The 14,550-nt window shown below is 42.3% G+C and overlaps 1 protein-coding gene and 1 pseudogene across 3 annotated transcripts in view; both read right to left on the reverse strand.

Moving 5' to 3' along the window:
* Positions 1-6,184: 6,184 nt before the first annotated feature.
* Positions 6,185-14,550, reverse strand: part of COMMD1 (copper metabolism domain containing 1) — a 233,439-nt gene continuing 225,073 nt past the window's right edge. For 2 of the 3 annotated variants that reach the window (XR_007130338.1, XM_047746844.1), the window contains one exon: positions 6,185-10,759. Coding sequence is in view for 1 of the 3 variants with exons in the window: in XM_047746844.1 (XP_047602800.1) it covers positions 10,721-10,759 (39 nt within the window). In the remaining 2 variants the exon portion in view is untranslated. The remainder of the gene's footprint in view (positions 10,760-14,550) is intronic. The other variant, XM_047746843.1, reaches the window with a different exon arrangement.
* Positions 12,895-14,378, reverse strand: LOC125109697 (phosphatidylinositol N-acetylglucosaminyltransferase subunit P-like; annotated as a pseudogene).

The raw sequence follows: 14,550 nt of genomic DNA on the forward strand, positions 1-14,550 counted from the left end.
AAAGGAAGGAATGAAAGAAAGGAAGGAAGGAAGGAGGGAGGGAGGGAATGAAGGAAGGAAGGAAGAAAGAAAGAAACAGCATGTAGGTGGAGGGAAATAGAGATAAGTAGGCTCCCACCCACAACCATGCTGGGCAGTTTCCTCAGCATCAAACTGGGACAGCTACGAACTGACATTTCAAAATCAACTACAGAAAGGAGAGAATACATTTTTCTAAAAATTAGTATCCTCTTCTGAACCAAACATTAGGTTTAAACCCTTGTTCCTCTGCAAATTAAAATGCTTTTCATCACATTTCCTTCGCTTCTCATCTAAAGCCATCCCAGGGCATGGTTTTCCTGAGGCAGCACCCTTTAGGAGTCACCTTCCCTCCACCCTGCAGCTGCATGGAGACGTTTTTGGATTTCATTAACTCTAAAAACTTTGTGCCCGTGAAGCTGTAGAAAAAGGAAGCAGAGTTTAATTGATTGGCCAAAATCAAATTAATGAGCATTAGAAGTAAAAAAAAAAAAAAAAAAAAGTTTGGGTCACCAGGAAACTTTCTGGAAGAATCTTGACAATCAAACATTTCAGAAAGGGGGTGCCTACCTGGCTCAGTCAGTGGAACATATGACTATAGATCTAGGGGTCATAAGTTTGGGCCCCATGTTGGGCATGGCATGTACTTTAAAAAAGAAAAAGAAAGCAAAAAAGGAAAGAAAAGAAAAAAGAAAGGAAAGGAAAAGGGAAGGAAAGTAAAGGGAAAGGGAAAAGAAAAGATAAAAGAAGCCTACGTGATCTTTCAGGGAGCTCTGGTGCTGGGATGTCTCAGAGTTGTCCGAAATTGGGGTGACAAACCTGGGCCTTTTCACTCCTGCATCAACCAGATATTAGATGTGAGCTGCCCTTGGGAAAGGGAACATGACCATGGGCAAGGTGACTCTTTTTCAGCAGAGAAGTCTCAGAAAAGGACTCAGCTGATGGTGGCTACTATGAACCCTTCTGGTAGATGGGGAAACAAGTGCTTCAGTCTTGGAGAGGGACCTGGGGGGCACAACATGTCACCCACTATAGGTCTGATGGATGTGCATTTGTAGTCGCACATGTCTCCTAGAAAGTCTCAGCTAGGAGTCCATACTCATGTCCAGAGAAAATACTGTATATCAGCCTTTACCAGGACCATCCCTGGAACCCAATGATCTCACTACCCTTCCACTTCCTTAGGAGGGGTGATAGGAGAGCCTTTGTCAGCTCCCAACCTAGCTTTTAAGAGTGGGACAGCTGGGAAGTGGCTGTGTGGACTGATTTTGGGTGGGACCTAGGCCCTCAGACTTACGGGGCAGGATGCCCATAAGAATGAAAATCCACAGGATTAGTCTTGAACAAGCCGAGAGCCTGTTAAGCCCTGGCATCTGCTGAACTTCCCAAATTACACACATTAAGCTGTTCAGTTCCACATTTCCATAGTGTGCTTCCTGCCAAGCTTCTTAGCGCAGTCTACACAATAAGAAAATCAAAACGAGCAGTTAGAGCAATTCTGGATACGACAGGTCAAACAAATAAGCCTTTATCTAGGACTTCAACAGACATAGTCAACAAGGGCCTAATCCAAAAATGAGACTTGGACAAAAAAGGCTTTGCAAAACAAAAGGAGGGGGGGTGTAGAGATATTTGCATGAATTTTTCTCTCTCTTTCCTTGAAAATACTAAAGTAACGTATTATTCGGCCTCCCAGTGCTGCTCTGTCCCACCATCCCTCACCCCTAGCTTCTTGAACATTCTCTAACTCCATTACTAATCTGGCTGTTGGGCCAACTCATAGGAAATGTTATGCTAGGGTATGAAAATAGTCACCACTGAAAGGAGCTGGGAAACTTACTTTGTTCATTGTTATATACCTAATTAAATACCGAAGGATTAAAGCTGTAAGTGTGAGTGTTGTATATGAATTCAGGAAGTACAGAGACTATGTGTTACAGAAACCCTAAGCATTCCAGCTAAGTGAGAAATTCCCGGTACAGTGATGCCACTAGTGTAGTGGGGAGCCAAGATGCGACAGAACTTTATTATTTTATTATTATTATTTTAACAAGAAAAAGCAAGTTTGTAGTTACTCATTCTAGCAGAAGAAACCTCTTGTAGATACTCATTGTTCTGTAGAAGGGGAAGTACAAAACAGCTCTTTATCCTTTTTCCCTCTCTGGAGTGATAAAGGCCATCCCTTCTCATACAGGTCCATAATCCTGTGCAAACCCAAAATCCATATAGCTCTGGAAAATGGGAGGCACTAAAACTAACTTGATGGCAAAATCTGACTAGAATTTTTGAGAAGGTAGTTCTAGTTTTTATTTATTCTATGTTTCACTCCCCATATGTTAATGTGTTTGATCGTAGGTGCTGCTGCAGACACATTAATATGAATGATAATACATATTTTGGGGGAATTATCAGCATATAGATGGTAACTGAAGTCATGGGAGTGGCAGAGATGGTCAGGGAATGAAGAGACTGAGAAGAGAAGAGGGCCTAGGACAGAGCACCTGGGAACCAGATATAATGAAAGGGCCAAAGGGAGGATCTAGCAGAAGGAAGTCAAGAGGAAGTGAGACAGGAAGGAGAAAGACGAGGAGCAGCGATGCCGCAGCCCAGAGAAGAGAAGGTTTGGGCCTGGCAGGGCAGTTATCAGCACCAGCTTCAGGGGTCAGTGGTGGACCAGAAGGCTGCTAAGCCTCAGAGATCTTGTCTTCTGCAAGTCTGAGAACATATCTTAAACCCATATTCTCTTTTTAACAGCATTGAGCTGTGCTTTGTTCATTGTCGTTGCCCAATAAAGGCATGTTAATTAATTGATTATGTCAGTAAAAGCCCTAGATCAGAGAGGCAAACCTGCTTTTGTGGGGCCTTATTGCAGATAAAAGCCTGGGAAGACAACAGAAGGAGCACAGAGAAAGAGCAGGAAAAATGACAAAGGAGTGAGATGGTGAGTTTGCTCACACAGGAACAACTGGAAAAGAGAACATTTTGCTCCTTTCTGCAGGGAAGAACAGTAGGGCTGGGTAACAAGAAACAGTAAAATGGGTAAGTCTTTAAGGTGGAAAGAGTAGGAACCATGGTGGAGAGAGAAAATAGGTTAACCAAATAAAGAATTATTCTTAAACTATGGGTCAGGGCAATGTTTAGAAACTTAGAGATAATCAAATCAACAATTATTTCACAAATGATATAATAAACAGAGTCTGAGATACTCTTTTAAGGGAACAGCTAGTTACTGGAGTCAAACCTGGAGTCAAACTTAGGGCTCTGGGTCTAGTCCAGTGCTATTTGATATTAAACATAGAACCTCAGTACCAGGGGTGCCCGGGTGGCTCAATCAGTTAAGCGTGTGCCTTGGGCTTAGGTCCTGATCTAAGAGTCCTGGGATCCAGTCCCGCATTGGGCTCCCTGCTCTGAGAGGAGTGTGCTTCCCCCTCTGCCTGCAGCTCCCCTTGCTTGCACTCTGTCTCTTTGTCTCTCTCTCTCTCTCATACTCTGACAAATAAAATCTTTAAAAAAAAAAAAAAAGTGTGACTGTTGCCTACTCTATCATCTAATACCCAGCATAGTGCCTGGGCAGAAAGGACTCAATCAACCTTCCCTGAATGGAAGAATGAGATATCCATTCTTTTTTTTTTTTTTTTTAAGATTGTATTTATTTGTTTGACACAGAGAGACAGAGAGATCGCAAGTAGGCAGAGAGGCAGGCAGAGAGAGAGAGAGAGAGAGAGAGAGGAGGAAGCAGCCTCCCTGCTAAGCAGAGAGCCCAATGTGGGACTTGATCCCAGGACCCTGGGAACATGACCTGAACCAAAGGCAGAGGCTTTAACCCACTGAGCCACCCAGGTCCCCCTGAGATGTCCATTCTTGAAAAGATGCAGCATTGGGATGTCTGGGTGGCTCAGTCCATTAAGCATCTGCCTTCAGCTCAGATCATGATTCCAAGGTTCTGGGATCGAGCCCTGCATGCAGATCTCTGCTTAGTGGGGATCTGCTTCTCCCTCTCCCTCTGCCTGTATCTCTCTCTCTCTCTGTAAAATAAATAAGAAATCTTTAAAAAAGAGAGAGAGAGAGAATTCAGTCCTGGGCCCCTCTCCCCATTTCCTGCCCTTCTATACTTTCATCAGTAAAATCTGGGCAGCTGCGAGCATCTGCATGTAATCACAGACCTGGGATTGAAGCACTTTCAATGGGCAACAGGCACCACGATGGAATTATGGAATCAAGGACCAGAGATAGAGGGGTTTACTCACTTGCCTCGGCTGGAAACCCCTGGAAAGGAAGAACCAAGCATGGCTTCAGAAATTCACCATGGAAATTAATTTTTTAAATGTATTAGGGTGGAGAAGAGTGTCTTATTCTCTTTTCTAAATGGGATTTATTTTTTTTATAATCAGAAAACATTAATTAATTTTCTTAAATATTTGTTCATTTTTTTAATAAAGATTTTATTTATTTATTTGACAGACAGAGATCACAAGTAGGCAGAGAGGCAGGCAGAGAGAGAGAGAGAGGAGGAAGCAGGCTCCCTGCTGGGCAGAGAGCCTGATGTGGGGCTCGATCCCAGGACCCTGGGATCATGACCCAAGCCGAAGGCAGAGGCTTTAACCCACTGAGCCACCCGGGTGCCCCTGTTTGTTCATTTTTAAATGAGAGTGGAGAGTTGGAAAGGAAGAGTTAGCGTAGAACAGGCTTTTTGCCAGTTTGACTTAGAATCAGGTCATGCCAGGTGAAACCAATTCTACTTTCCCTACCCTTCCTGTTCTCCTTTGGTGGTTTATAAGTGAACTTCTGTGCAAGGCAGCAGCTTGCATAGAAAAGACAATGAAAGCATTTTCTTGACTTGGTGAGATGGGAGATCAGTTAAAGGACAGAACCAGAGAGAAAATGAACACTGGGGAATGGGTGAAGTCATGTGACTTGGTGGAGAACCACTTCAATGAAATAGTACCTGAGTTCCTGTTACAAGCAAGACTAAGGAAGATACAACATGGTGCTCACTCTTAAAATATGTGACTATTTCTGGGATGCCTAGGTGGCTCAGTTGCTTAAGCATTTGCCTTTTGGCTCCAGTCAAAAGGCTCCAGTCAAAAGGACCATGATCCCATGGTCCTGGGATGGAGCCCCATGTTGGGCTCTCTGCTCAGCGGGGAGTCTGCTTCTCCATCTCCCTCTGTCTGTGCCTTCCCCTGCTTGTGCTTTCTCTCTCTCTTTCTCTGTCGAAAGAAAGAAAGAAAAAGAAAGAAAGAAGAGTAAAAGAAAAGAAAGGAAAGGAAAGGAAAGGAAAGGAAAGGAAAAGGAAAGAAAAAAGAGAAAAGGTACAGCACATCCTTTCAGATGGAAAAAAAGTTCTCATGCCCTTTCCCTTGACTTTTTTAGATCCATTAGTCCCAACAAGTAATTTCTGCTCTAAGATATCAGGAAGCCCAGGCCTCATGGTACCATTTCCTCTCTCTAGATATTCAATACTGCCCAGTTGGTCATTACATTCACCGGCTGTCTCCCAAAGTCCTAGGCATTGGGGAAAAGACCCAGAGCCTACTCGAGCATTGATGGCAATCAAGCAGTCTGTTCCAAGACCTCCAGGTCCTCATGTCTAAGGTCAAACATGCCATTCTGGCCCTAAAAAGACCCCAGAGACAGTTTCTGCTCTTCGGTGGCAGGTTCAGGCCTGGCTGATGTGTGGTGGTATCAGAGGCCAAAAGCTGTTCTTACTTTGCTTCTAAAGGTACTTTTAGATGCCAGAGAAAGGAGGTTTTAACCTCTATAGCTTAGAACACAACATTCTAAAAACAGTTGAAAAGGCCTTGGAAAGTTCTCAGATGAAGTTAATTAAAACCTTCCCCTGTCCTAAGGGTCAACCCTGCTGTTTCAAGTTGTTATCCAGCTGAGTCTCTGGATAAGCAAGTCTCCCAAGGACTGGTGGATTTAGTTTAGAAGCTATGCCATGTGGAAAGTGCCAACTGCTCCTGCAAGGGAAACATTTGTTTTCTGCCTTAAAATCTCTAGGCAAGAAGTGTAGGACAGCGCAAAAACATTTTTCAAAAAGATTTTATTCATTTATTTGACAAAGAGAGAGAGGGGGAACACGAGCAAGAGGAGGCGCACACAGACAGAGAGAAGCTGGCTCCCCTCTGAGCAAGGAACCCGATGTGGGGCTCCATCCCAGGACCCTGGGATCATGACCTGAGCCTAAGGAAGATGCTTAAACAACTGAGCCACCCAAGCGCCCCTCATAAACATTTCTACTAGCAATCTGACTCTAGCTCATACTGCCAATTATCAGCCAAAGGAATCCTATCCCTCAAATCAATCAGGAAGGAAAACTCTCTGATACACAGCATGGAGTACGATGCTCGCCATCAGAAGGGCTAGCTTTGTTCTGGGAAGAGGTGATGGCGTCAGTCTCTCTGTACAAGGTCAGTAAGCTCATATCACTGAAATGGAATAAGAGAGTTACCACAGCAGGAAGGCAGTGCCCTCACTTGCTCTCAGGCTACACTAAGAGATTTCTTAGTACAAGGAACTGAGCCTAGCCCTGGCTTGGCCACACACAGCTGGGAGGCATTTCAGGAAAAAGGGAGCCATTGTCCCCAACAGGATGCACACTTTGCCAGTGTGTCTATTCATCAGCCCAGCACAGGTTGGCTTTGCTGCCTATGGATCAACAAAGTCCTTCTCAACAAATGTCAAATGGCTTTGTGCTTTAAGATTCCCAAGAACAGATGTAGTTGAGGTAGCTAGTTGCAACTTAGGGGTTATTATGCCCAGTCTACTCTGTAAATAGTGACTGAGTGACTGACTTAAAAGAAACAATGCCATGTGCTACTGGAAAACCAATGTAAGACTCAGATCCTTGACCTTTAAGAGTTTACCATCTAGTAGTGGGGGCCCTGGGAATGTCAGCCAGGGGCTCTGCCAATAGCCAGGGTCTCCTAAAGAGGGGAGATTCCGCCGCCCCCCCCCCGCCCCGAGCGCTCTGCTCAGAGATAACACCAAGCTGTTCTAACCCAGGAATGGCCACTATTGGGCTGGAGACAGGGGGTTAGGCCAAGGGCCACCTGCATAGGCTAGGCAGTGCCTCAGTGGGCCAGCATAGAAAGATGGGCTGAGCCAAACCTACAGGAAGAAGAGCTAGGATCTGGGTGCACATGGAGGAGACAGAGGGCAGACATGGGTAGGAGCTGGATGCTTGAAGGCCATGCCCTACAGAGAAACTCCTGTGACCTGACTTTACCTCTGTTCCTGTCTTGCTTCGGGCCCAGCTATCTTCCTTCTTCTGGATTCCTCTGTAAGTGCCCTTCTAACACCCATGCCTTAACACGAACCTACTCAGACATGCTACCAGTAGTTATGGTAACAAGAGAATCTTTTTTCTTTTCTTTTTTTGCTTGTTTGACATTTTATTTATTTATTTATGATTTTATTTTTTAGTAATCTCTACACCCCATGGGATTCGAACTTACAACCCTGAGATCAAGAGTTGCATGCTCCACCAACAGAGCCAGCCAGGTGCCCCTCTTGATTTATTGAAATTGGAATTAACACATAGAACAAGAAAATCTTTATTCCTGACCAAGAGGGAAGCGGGATAAGAAAAGTCAGGCAATAACCATGGTACACGTTGGAGGGCTTGTGATCTTGAATGTTCAGTCTGGATGTACTTTGCAGCTTTGCCTAGGCCTGACGTGGCCAGAGGGACTGTCTGCTCCATGAGGGCTGCCTTGCTTACTGTTGCGTCTCCTAGTTGGGTGCCTGCACAGAGCTGGTGATCGGTAAGTGCTGGTTGAATGAATGAATAGACCAGAAGCCAGGCAGATGAAGCTAGGTTTAGCATTTCCTGTTTTCTGTGTGTTACATTTCTACATTCAAGGATTTCTTGATCCTCTGACTTCCAGTGGGTTTCAGCATATGGTGAGCCCTTGCCAGAAATCAGAGGGAAGGAGGCAAATGATGTAGGGCTCTCCTTCCCCCGATTGACAGCTACACTGTGTAAGGTGGCCTGCTCTATCCCATCCCTCTGCCTGCCAATTCTCTCACTCTGCAGGCTGAGGCATGGGAGTGACTCCCAACCCAGAGTGATCAGCCCCAGGTAATACCTGTCCTTTGTGGTTTCCCCACCAACCATTCTAAAAAACCCCTTTATTAAAAGCTACTCAAAGCATCCAATGTGAATATAGCATCTGTTTCCTGCTGAGACCCTCACTGACAGAGTTTCCAAAAATCCATTGTGTACATTTCGCTCTCTGTTTTTCTCTGTGTACCAGCACATTCTGCCCCACTCTGTCCGTGGGTACTCATTGCTTCACAGAGGAGGAGGCTTGCTCAAACTGGCCTAGTATACGGTGAACATGGTGGAGTGGCAGAAGGGAACAAGGGAATATCCTGTCCCAACACCAGCAAATACATCCCATAAGTGCTAAGTGAGGAAGACCACTGGTCGCTACTTTGCCCACCACAAAGTCTCACCTTCTGCTGGGCAAGAAAGCTTTCCTTCTCAGATAAAACTAGTTTCTTTGGCTAAAAAAAGCTTTATTTTTAGTTACATTTTATGGCACAACTACAAAATAATAATCAAAGATTCTTTTGGGGAGAAGGCCACTGCTCCTCCCTGACCACACAGGTAATTTACCCAAATTAATGCAGCAGAAGTAGGGGGCAGCGGATGGGGGAATCCACTCTTCTTTGTCATTTTTGCCTTTTAAATTTGATAAGCCCTTGAAGAGAAAGAGTTAGTGAGCATATCAAGCTGGGCTCCTCTTTCAGCCATTAGTGCTGGATTAAGGAGAGTAGGTGGAAGGGCTATTTTTATTTTTATGATAATTTATCTTCCCTGAACATACTAATGGGGAAAAGTGCATTTTAAATTTTCTAAAAAAGGAGACTAAAAGGGTCTCATGTGATCCAAGCTTTCTCTCACTTCTAGGAAAAATATCCTCCCTTGGCTCTTTGGTATGTATTATCTCGTCTACTTAGGATCTGGTTTTAAAGCAGGTTTCCTACCAGGGAGAGTCAACAGCAGTCTAAGAGAGAAAGGCTTGATTTCCTACCTAAGACTCAAATGGAAAAACATGGGATCTGTATGTATTTGTTCTCTTCCTCCCCCCCTTACCCCTTTAAAGAGGGGTATACTGGTTTCTTTAGTTCCCTGTCTTTCGGCAACAGACACTTGAAAGAAAGAATCATGTGGTGATTATTAATTTTGCATGGGATCAACTCTGGCCTCAGCTTTCATTTGAGATGCAGTTACATGAAAAACAGACTGAGTTAATTTCATCCCCTCCGGGGTTGCTTGGCAACAAAGCCTGGCTCCAGATCATCTCTCCTCCTTGGCCCAGAGTGATCTCTTTGGGGTGTCGCTCATGCTAAGGCAATCATCACCTTGTTGCTGTTGCTCCTGAATGTGTCCCTGTGGTCTTGATGGCACAGGGGGTTTGTGGCTTTGCTCCAGTCACACAGCCTGGGGTCTATGTAAGCCCTGAGCTTGTTAGCACAGAGAACATACTATGCTTGGGGAATTTGGGATTCAAACAATTGAGGTTAGACAGGAAAGAGAGGGAACATGAGCAATGTCTGAGGTGACACTGGAGGGCAGGGGGCTGAAGTTCTTCTTCTTCTTTTTTTTTTAAAGCATTACTATGTTCTGATTTGGAAATCTTTCTAAGCTACATTGTTAATTGATAAATGCAAAGTCCAGAAGAGTATGCATAGGATGCTGGTTTTGGGGGGGCAGGAAGAAGGAGAAAAGTAGAGGTATGAAAATATTTTATTTATGTTTGCATAAAGAAAAACACAGATGGTCCCCTGTAAGTGTTTGTGGGCTGGAAAGGGCAGAGGAGGTGGGCTCCGTCTACTGGCTAGATGGGATGCTGCCCAATTCATGATTCACTTAATAAAGTCAATTAGATCTTCAAAAATAGAAAAAAGAAAAGGAAAGAAATAAAGAAAGGGTAGATGCAAGAACAAGATTTTCCATCTGTGTACCTCTTTGTACTATTTCTCTTTATAAACTAAAAGAATGTGTTGTCCAATTAAAAAGATTTAAAATAAACATTAAACGAGTGTTAGAACCCCAAAGCAAAGTGTTAATGTTCAGTAGAGTTGAGGAGGTTTGTTAAAGGTATATGGGAACTCTTTTAAATGTTTTCATTATTAGTAACCCCAACAAATGTTCTAGGCTTCCCTTCCTGTTTTAACACCATTCTTCCTATCTTTTATAAAGGAAGTCAGTAGCTACATTTTGAACATTTTGAATGACTTGGTAGGAGATAGGGTATCTCTAAGAATTCTGAGCTGCAGAGAAAAGCTGTCAGCTAGGAATATTAGCCTTAATCAGGGTGTGCATCCATCCCTGTCCCAAATGGCTTCAGCTGTGGTCCCTGAAGATCTGAGAAGACAGAAGTGACAACCTTGTCAGGGATTGGCCTAAGAATGGAATTCCCGTGGTAGAAGCATAGCTCTTCATTTACATACAAGCCCTCAATTGTACCTTTGTGAGGGTTTTCCTGGATATTCTTCAGTGTCTTCTCTCATCTCTGCAGCAAGCAGCATCTCCCCACCTTCCAGATCATTCTGTTGATAGTTTGCTCCACTAGACTAACCTCCTTGAGGATAGATACAATGGCCAAGTCATCGCCCACACAGCTCCCTTGGCAGAGCAGAAGTACATACTTTTTCTTAAAATTTTTATTTTGAAGTAATACTTGATTCACATGGAGTTGCAAAAAATATACAGAGCCATAAATGCCTGTTTAAAAAGAAGAAAAAAAATATTACATCAGTAACCTAACTTCGCACCTAAAATAACTAGAAAAAGAAGGGCAATTAAATCAAAAGCAAGAGGAAGGAAAGAAAAAAAGATTAGAGAGGAAATAATGAAATATAGAATAGAAAAGCAGTTGAGAAAATCAGTAAAACCAAAACTTTGTTCCTGAAAAATCAATAAAATTGATAGACCTTTAGCTAGATTGATGAAGATAAAGGGAAAGAAGACTCAAATTACTAAAATCAATAATAAAAGAGAACGTTACTATCAACTTTACAAAAATAGAAAGGACTGCAAGCAAAAACTAAGAACAATTGAATACCAACATTAGGTAACACAGATGCCATAGATAAATTCCTAGAAAGACAAAAGCTACTGAAATTGAGTCATTAAGAAATAAAAAATCAGGGCCACCTGGGTGGCTCAGTAGGTTAGGCAACCCCCTCTTGGTTTGGGCTCTGGTTGTGATCTCTGGTCATGGGATCAAGCACTGGGTGGGGCTCTGTGCTCACCAGGGAATCTGCTTGGGATTCTTTCTCTCTCCCTCTTCCTCTGTCCCTTCTCCTGCTCATGCTCAATCTCTTTCTCTCCCCCAAATAAACAATAAACTTTTTTTAAAAGGAAATAGAAAATCAAAACCACAATGAGATATCACTTCATATCCACTTGGATAGATATAATAAAAAAGAAAGACAATAACATGTTAGCGAAGATGTGGAGAAACCAGAATTCTCATACACTGATGGTGGATATGTAAAATGGGGCTGCATCTTGGAAAACTGTATCAGTACTTCAAAAAATTAAAGAGAGTTATCATTTGACCCAAAAAGTCCACTCATGGGTATATACTCAAGAAAACTGAAAACATATGTTCAAAAAACCCGTACATAAATGTGTATAGCGACATTATTCATAATAGCCAAAAAGCAGAAACCACGTAGGTGTCCATTAAGTAATGAATGAAGAAAATGTGGTATATCTGTATGATGAAATATTATTCAATCGCAGAAAGTAATGTAAAACTCATACATGCTACAGTGTGGGTGAATCTCGAAAACACGCTGGTGAACAAGGCCAGATACAAAAGAACAAGCATTGTATTGATTCCATGTAAGTGAAGTTTCAAGAATAGGCAAATCCACAGAGACAGAAAGTAGCTTAGTAGTTTCTAGAAGATAAAGGAGGGGGAAACGGGGAGTGTCTACTGAGGATAGCGTTTCTTTTGGGGTGATGAAAGTGTTTTAGAATTAGTGGTTATTGTTATATATATGTGGCCAATATACTAAATTGGACAATGAATATACCAAAGTCCATTGAATTGTACATTTCAAAAGGGTGAACTTTGTGGTATATAAATTATATGTCAATTTAAAACAGAATGAATAAAAGCAGCGGCTAATGCCTTTAAATATTTGATAGGAGATTCCATTTACCTTCACCCAGTGGTGTATTACCGTATATCATATCACAACCAAGAAAATGATATTAGTACAATGCAAAAAGCTTATTTAGAATTCATCAGTTGTACATGCCCTTGTGTGTGTGTGTGTGTGTGTGTGTCTGCATGTAGTTCTTTGCAATTTTCTCATGTGGAGATTCATGCAAATAAAACCACAATTTAAGATACAAACCTATTTCATTATCACAGGTGTCCTTCTGCTACCTGTTTTACTCATGCCCTCCCTCTCCTCCATCCCTAGCCCCTGCCAACCACTGATCTGTTTCCTATCTCAATAATTTTGTTATTCCAAATTTAATATAAATTGCTACATAATACATAAATGTAACCTTTTGAGTTGGCTTTTTTCACTCAGCGTTAGGCGTAATCCCTTAGGATCTAAGGGGTCTGTTACATGTATCCACAGTTCATTCTCAATTTTTCATTTTTCTTTGGTAATACAGCATTTTATTTATTCTTTCTGTTAATAACTAATATTTAAGAACATTTTCAATATTAGCAGAACTAAATCACCTGGGTGGCTCAATGGGTTAAGCCTCTGCCTTCAGCTCAGGTCATGATCCCAGGGTTTTGGGATCAAGCCCCACACGGGGCTCTGTGCTCGGCAAGGAGCCTGCTTCCCTTCCTCTCTCTCTGACTGCCTCTCTGCCTACTTGTGATCTCTGTCTGTCAAATAAATAACTAAAATCTTTAAAAAAAAAAAAAAAGGAGAGAGAGAGAGAAGTTCAACTTACTTTTTTTTTTTTAACATCTTGATATTGGGTACTAATAAAAGATAGTCAAAATAATTATGGTCAAGGGGCGCCTGGGTGGCTCAGTGGGTTAAGCCGCTGCCTTCGGCTCAGGTCATGATCTCAGGGTCCTGGGTTCGAGCCCTGCATCAGGCTCTCTGCTCAGCAGAGAGCCTGCTTCCTCCTCTCTCTCTGCCTGCCTCTCTGCCTGCTTGTGATCTCTCTCTGTCAAATAAATAAATAAAATCTTTAAAAAAAAATAATTATGGTCAAAATCATTATAGCAAAGATCACAAATAAATACCGGGTGTCAGTATGTCTACATACAATTCAGTCTTTGGTGTAAAGGTCTTTGGCTGCAAAAAAGAATATTTGGTTTATGTCACTAACAGCGATCTCTCTTAATGCTGAGATAGCCTCTTGGTATTTCTTCTGCTGTTGGTTTTTAGCATAGTTATCTGTGCCTATAGGAATGGAGTTGACTAAAGAGGTACTCATCATGTAAACTCCAAATTAAAGTACATAGCTGATTACTGTAGGAGGTAAACAGGCAATGCAAGTGCTCAGTATTTCTAAGGCCAAAAGGTTAAGCCTAAGGAGTCTAGTCAAGATTCAGGAATAATAGTCCATACAAGATATAGATAAAGCCAAACAGGGAGCTCAAGAGTAAAGCCATAAATCACTCTTTCTGGCAGTGATGATAGTGAATTTTCCACCATTTTCCTCATGGGTTTAGACAATCAGACAGTCTCAGCACTAAGTCCTCTGTTCAAACACTGCAGAGGGTAGGGGTAAAGAGAGAAAACTCAAAGGCCAAAGTGTGAAGGTACCTCTAGCCCCGGCATAGTTGTACCAGAACTCTCCCTGGGAGTGGTAGAGGGGACACGTCTATTTCCCTTATTTTAAAATAAATTTTTATTTTCAGAACAGTCTTAGATTCAGTACAGACTTATTATTTATATAGTACAGAGAGTTCTTATATACACCACACCCAGTTTCCCCTACCATTGGCATCTCTCATTAGTACATTAGTATGGTACTATTAATGCGCCAATCTGGATACATTCTTAGTAACCTAAGTTCGCATTTTAGATTTCCTCAGGTTTCCCCTAATGCCATTTTTCTGTATCAGGATCCTATCTAGGATACTGTATGATGTTTGCAGTTATGTCCCCTTAGGCTCCTTTTGGCTGGGACTATTACTCAGACTTACCCTGTTTTTGACAACACTTGAGAGTTTTAAGGACTTCTGGTGAGATATTTTGTAGAAGGTCCTCCAACTGTGATTTATCTGATGTTCCTTCATGATTAGACTGGGGAAATGTCTTTTGGGGAGGAAGACCACAGACAAGAGGCACCATAATCATCACATCTTATCAAGGGGACATACTATCAACATGACTTCTCACTACTGACATTACTTACCCTTGATCAGCTGACTGGGATAGAGTTGTCAGAATTCTCTACTATAAACTTTCTCTCTTTTTTCTTTCCATACTATATTCTTTGGAAGAAAGTCACCAGGCACAGCCCACATTTAAGGAATGAGGAATTATATTTCTCACCCTTAAGGGTAGAACATC

Source organism: Lutra lutra, chromosome 9 (assembly GCF_902655055.1).
Source record: "Lutra lutra chromosome 9, mLutLut1.2, whole genome shotgun sequence".
Classification (NCBI taxonomy): Eukaryota; Metazoa; Chordata; class Mammalia; order Carnivora; family Mustelidae; genus Lutra; species Lutra lutra.